The 6,424-nt window shown below is 44.6% G+C and overlaps 1 protein-coding gene across 1 annotated transcript in view; it reads left to right on the plus strand.

Moving 5' to 3' along the window:
• DSG2 (desmoglein 2) overlaps nt 1-5,365 on the plus strand; it is a 39,534-nt gene extending 34,169 nt beyond the window's left edge. The window contains exons 14-17 of the mRNA XM_007455237.1: nt 1,660-1,781; nt 2,304-2,639; nt 4,296-5,067; nt 5,118-5,365. Coding sequence (XP_007455299.1) covers nt 1,660-1,781; nt 2,304-2,639; nt 4,296-5,067; nt 5,118-5,365 — 1,478 coding nt within the window. The remainder of the gene's footprint in view (nt 1-1,659; nt 1,782-2,303; nt 2,640-4,295; nt 5,068-5,117) is intronic.
• Nucleotides 5,366-6,424: the final 1,059 nt, after the last annotated feature.

The following is a 6,424-nucleotide window of genomic DNA, read 5'->3' on the forward strand; positions in this document are numbered from 1 at the left end:
ATGTACCATCCCTGATTTAAATAACCAAGGTTATTGTACATGCTCTGCAACACCCTTTTAACCTAAACCTTTTTGGTGTCTCCATTTTGATAAGCTCTGCGTGAGGGAGGGATGTCGTCTGCTCTTCCATACCCAGTGCCGCGAACAGCACCTTGTGCATAGAAAGCTGTCAGAAAAGATTCGTTGCATGCATTTAGATTATGGTTACAAGGTTATTTTACAAACTCATCTTTTTCCCATCGATCCTTGCTTTTCACATTCATCTTGTCAGAGCTCCACCTCCCCAGACCCTCTGCTTGGCTTGCCCCTTCACCTGCCCCAACAGGAACCAGACCCTCTGAGCACTTCTATGTTTCCCAGCAGTGACAACCAGCCCTCCCCTCCCAGCATGCCCTCCAACGACCTTGGGTTTCCTTTCACTGAAGAACAGAAGACTGCAGCCTGGGGTCGTGTGGAACCAGTCCACTTGACCCCTGCTCATGGGCAGAGAAACGCCTCCAGGGCAGCCTCAGTTATTACAGTGTCAGAAGACGAGCTTGTCAAAGCCATTAGTAGATGTTCAGTTGAATGCACAGCACTCAACAGTTTATAGTGCACTTTTATACCATCATCTCCATTTAATGGGTAAAAATACAGGCATGATGGTAAATGACTTGTCTCAGCTTACCAAGTTTATAGGTAGGTAGGACTACATCTTTTACCTGGAGATTCCTTGCATTGCCTTCTCATCTCAGGTTTCCCAGCACCTAACATGGTGCCTCGCACATGGCAGACACTTGATAAACATCTGTTGAATTACCCCTGGCTGATCTTTTCATTACGTCTTTTCATTACGCAGAGTAACTATAGTGACTATTATATAAAAAGGAGCCTAGGGAGTAGTCAGCTCTTACTTGGAAGCTGCCACATAGGAGCGTCAATAAAAGCTAATTTGGGGTGGGCTGCTTGCAGATGTGGTTAATTCTTTACTCTGTTGATCAAGGGGCCAGCGTTGGCCTTTACTTCATCCTGGAGGTAGAATAAAATTGAAGGAGGGAGCTCTGAAATTTTATTAACTTCTAGATGAAATGTTGTATATATTCTAAGGGTTTTTAATGTGGAATCACTTTAGAAAATAGTACTTAGGTAATTCAAAGGTTAACTGGAACCTCAGTGAGTCATGCCTTCTGCCAAATTCTACTCTAGGGTAAAGTGGTCAAATATTATAGAAGTTCTAATGTTCTCGAATATTTGAATATATTAAAGCTTTTCTACCCTTAGGTACTTCTGACTTCTTTTTTAACACACATATATATTTTAGATGGTGAATTTTTCTCATATTAAAAATTAAAGTGGTTTAAAAAAAAACCCCAAAATTTCAGCCTTTAAGTTGGTTTTGATGATTTGGATAGTATCAAATCCAGTCTCGGTGTTCCACTTGTTGACCACAGTCTTTGTGATGGCCAAGAACTCTGAATCCATAAGACTCCCTCATCCTGCCTTTAGGCTTTGGTATAACTCACCCGAAACAGGCTTGGTGACGTTAGATCAGGGGGAGAAAAGAAAAACAGAAAAATAGGGCTGTAAATAAGTGAAGACTGAACTCAGGAAGTGATACGCAAATTCCAAAATTATGCAACATAAATTTGAAAATCTGTACTCAATTTTGTTTCTGTCCAGTTGTACCACTCCTACTACTGAAGTGCCATTATGGGAAGGGCGCCAAAGGCTTTACCCCCATCCCTGGTACCATAGAGATGCTGCATCCTTGGAACAACGAAGGGGCACCACCTGAAGACAAGGTCAGATAATCAGATGTCAACAGAACATGTCTTCTTTTCTGCTTTAAAGGGGCCTTGGGAAGTGTTTCTAACACCTTAGGTCATGAGAGTAAAGTAGTTACTACAGATTTCATTCACATGCCTTCATTAAACACAGGGCTGGAATAACAACTTACTTTGTATTTGTTGCCAGGACAGAGCTGAGGTGGTTTTGCTCTACCCTGACAGGTCCTAAGTTACAGAGAATGTAGGAGAAGCATCAGGCAGTGACACCGAGAATGTAGAACAAAGCTTAAAGAGAGGAAGCGTGTGTAGGGATTTAGGTAGAAATGTTTGTCCCGACATTAAATGGCTGTCCTCCACAGCCAGGTGCTTCTGCATTTCCATTCCACGCGATGCACAGGGCCGGCAGAAGTCATTCAAGCAAAGTTCTCCTAATTTGCCTCTGCGGAAATATCTTATTCCCTGCATACGCTCACTTAGCTCAGGTCCTTCTACCAACCATACTGACCGTCCATGACTCGGCTGTATTTGCTCTCACAGGCAGTGCTGCCTCTTCTAAAGGCAGACCACAGAGACAGTGCAGCTGTAGGCGGCGGAGCAGGGGCTGTGACAACCGAGGGTGCCACCGTGAAAGGAAGCAGCTCCGCTTCCTTTATCAAAGGGCAGCATGAGATGTCCGAGGTGGACGGCCGATGGGAGGAATACAGGAGCCTCGTCTCAGGGGGGGCCACCCAGGTTACAGGGACAACAGGAGCCTTGATGACCACGGAAACCCTTAGGACCACGAGAGCCACGGTGGCTTCTAGAGATGTGGCCGGAGCTCGAGCAGCTGCGGTGGCAGTGAATGAGGAATTCTTAAGAAGTTATTTCACTGAAGTAAGTGTTGTTTTTTATGTATTGGCGGGGAAAGGGGGGCGGACATTTCTATGTGAACGTGATGTTATTAGGGTAATCATTTTCTTGGATCTAAATGGGACATTGTTCCTTTCGTTAAGAGAATGCTTACAGGCAATAAGAAAGGAGAGGTGTGACCCACTGGGTCAGTCAGTCAGCTCAATTATGTGGTGACAACAAATGACCCCACGATCTTGCTTCTCACCCAGGCATATTTCCCATATTCGAGCTTTTGCCCCTCGAGGCAGCTCTGCTCTGCCCCATGTGGTCCGCATTCCAAGATGTGTGCTGAGAGCACAGCTTGTGCCCAGGAAGCTGGCGTCCTTGGGGCGCAGGGAACAGAGCAATACCAAACCTAACAATGGCCCCCAAAGCCACTGCCTTTTCCCACTCGCGTTTCATTGGCCAAAGCAAGTCACATGACCAGGCTGATGTCAGTGGGTCAGAAAGTGCTGTCCCCCTGCAGAAGCAGACTTGATAGGGATGCACCGGGTAGGGTGGGAGGGGAGAGACTATGTGACCCAAAAAACACAATCCGTTATGTCCCTTTAAGTGTTTTCTTTTGAAGGCAAGTACTTGGTTCACTATTGAGGTGGTTCATAAAAAAATTCGAAGGAAAGTTGCAGGAAAGATGATGGGATGCAGTCAGAAAGCTCATGCCTGGGATTAGAAATTAGAAGCTTCTCTTGAGAACAGGGTCATGCCTGGGAATGGGATGGGCAGAGTCAGATTGCTAGGGACCTGAAGGACCCTTGAGAGGAGTGAGGGGATGGGCTTCCACAGAGGCCAGTTTATTTCTGTCCCCTCCCATCTGCATGGCTGCAAATTACCTGAGTGCTTTCCCACTTTCTGCTCCCTCCCATTCTCCCTTCTTTCATACCATCTGCCCGCCCCCAAGTAAATGGGGAAATGGTGATTTGGTCAGTGTCAAGGAAGAGCACTTCTCGTCCATTTCCCATCTCACTGCCAGGCTCCACTCTGGTGTCCTGTTTTATTTCAGTATCTTTTTCCCTCTCTGCTGTAATCCTGCGTGAACCAGTCTTGATTATGTATGTGTGCTCAGCTTTTAATTTGGAAATCATTTCAAACTCATCAGAAAATTTGCAAGAATAATAGAAAGTTTGAACTCCTGTATACTCTTTACCCAGATGACCCAAATATTAACACTTTGCCACATTTGCTTTTTGCCTTTTCTCCCTCCCTCCCTCTGTCTCTCTGTCACTCTCTCTCTCTCTCACAGACACACCCACACACGCACACGCACATCCTCTTACATTACCACAGTACAGAGATTGAACAGTGACACATTGCATATTTCAGTTTTGCCAGTTATCCCCAAAATGTCTTTTATAGGCACTGTTTTTTCCCGTCTAGGGCCCTGCTTTCCATTTAGCTGTCATGACACTTCTGTCTCCTTTAACCTGAAACAGTGCCCTCTGCCTTTCTCATCTTTCATGATTTTAATATTTTTTAAGAATACAGGCCAGTCCTGTTGTAGGATGTCCTTCAATTTGTGCTTCTCTGGTGTTTCTTGTCTAACTACAAGACCGAGGTTCAACATTTTGAGCAGGAATCTAGAGTCATGTTCTTAAAGGAAGTGTTTCACTCGTTATATGCCTGTTTTTCTTTCCGTTTTAGAAAGCTGCCTCTTATACCGAGGAAGATGACAGTCACACAGCCAAAGATTGCCTTCTGGTTTACTCTCAGGAAGAAACTGACTCTCTCCAGGGTTCCATTGGCTGTTGCAGTTTTATTGAAGGAGAGCTAGATGACGGCTTCTTAGATGACTTAGGATTGAAATTCAAGACACTCGCTGAAGTTTGCTGGGGTCAAAAAATAGAGATGGATACGGAAACCGAGCAGGGGCCAAAACCTATGAGAGAAACAGACGTGAAGGCGGCTTCACATTCATTCTATGAGCAAACCAGGGTTAATTCCGAGAATACTTATCCCTCCGGTAGCAGCTTTCAAGTTCCAAAACGTTTGCATGAAGCAAACACAGAGAAAGTCACTCAGGAAATAGTCACTGAAAAATCTGTGTCTTCTAGGCAGGCTCAAAAGATAGCTGCACCACTTTCAGATCCATTGGCTTCTGGTAACGTGATAGTGACAGAAACTTCCCATGCCATGGGCTCCACAGTGCCACTGAGCACTGTGGTCCTGGACCCCAGACAGTCCGAAGGCCTGATAGTGACGGAGCGGGTCTATGCCCCAGCGTTCCCCTTGGGAGAGCAGCAGTACGCTAGCGAGGGTAGCATCATGGTTACCAAGAGAGTCATCCAGCCTCACAGGGGCTCACCTGGCCCCCTGGAGGGCACCCCGCATCTGCCCGATGCACACTATGTTACGGTGCGGGAAAGAGAGCGCTTCCTCACCCCCAGCTCCCGTGTGCAGCCCCCTCTGGCCGCGCACAGTGTAGCCGTAGGACAGAATGTGACAGTGATGGAAAGAGGGCTAACACCAGTGTAGCCGTAGGACAGAATGTGACAGTGATGAAAAGAGTGCTAACACCAGCTACCACTCTGCAATCTAATTACCAGATTCCTGCCGAAACCTCTATAATGGCCAAAAAGAATGTGGTTTCTGGAGCTGGAGTCCCGGGCCCTCCGCCAGACTCAGGCTTCAAGGAGTCTAGTCATTCTAATTATACAATAACCACATCTTCCACCAGGGTCTCCAAGCCTAGCACAGTCCAGCAGTCCTCCTAACCAGACACTGCCCCAGAGTTTAGCTAGCAGTGACTCATTTCACGTTTTCAAAGGACCTGGCTTTTCATGAGCCTTACAGATGTAAGAGGCACATATACCTTGGGCTTCAAATTTTTCTCAGTCACTAATATGCAGAGAACCTCACTGTCTCAGCTTCTAAGAGTGCAATTCAGAAATGCCCCAGGACTTACTGAGGGGGCATAATGATGATGCTGTGACTTAGGTGCCTTTGAGTGACTTATGGCCAAACAATACTCACAATACTCACAAAGCAAGTTAAATAGAGAATAAAGCTGGTTTCTAAGAATTTTATCAAATTTAACAAAGTGTCCAGTTCATGAGCCATCTGACAGAGCCCCCCATGAAACTGAGTGGGCCTCTTTGCCTACCATGTTAACATTGAACGTTGCTGTTCTGTATTCCATACGTTCCTGCACCTAGCAGATTATCAACAACTTATTTATCCAAAGATACATGCACAGTTTGAGTGACCTGTTTTGCTTGTTTGATTTCCTTAAAACTAGAGGCCCTTCAATCCACGTAAGGTTAATTGAATTTTGGAACACTGACATGGTAAGAACACACATTTTGTGTTTCTGTGCACGTAACTGTGTGTGTGTGTGTGTGTGTGTGTGTGTGTGTGTGCATGTGACTCTGAGTGTGTGTGCGTGTGTTGTATGACCTCAAAAATAGCATTATACCTTCCCTTTGTCACTCAATAATCATGAAAATATTAAATACTTCAAATTCAGTAGAATAATTCAGGGCAAAATTCATAAATATAAAATCACTTTATTTTTTATAAGAATAATATACTATTAAAAAACTCAGGATACATTATCTTCTAACTTAGCACATCTAAATTAACTATATACATGGTGGTAAGAATCCTTTTCACTGCTATAAATCTTCAGTGCCTACCATGGGTGCCAAATCAATATTTGTAGAATTAAACTGAATTTTAGAAGTTACTCTCTTTTATCTATACTTGCAAAAAATACTGAAAGACCCTATAATTTCTATAATTATGAGTTTGAAATTATGATTTATTCCATATCT

The sequence above is a fragment of the Lipotes vexillifer genome, unplaced genomic scaffold, assembly GCF_000442215.2.
Source record: "Lipotes vexillifer unplaced genomic scaffold, Lipotes_vexillifer_v1.1 scaffold90, whole genome shotgun sequence".
Classification (NCBI taxonomy): Eukaryota; Metazoa; Chordata; class Mammalia; order Artiodactyla; family Lipotidae; genus Lipotes; species Lipotes vexillifer.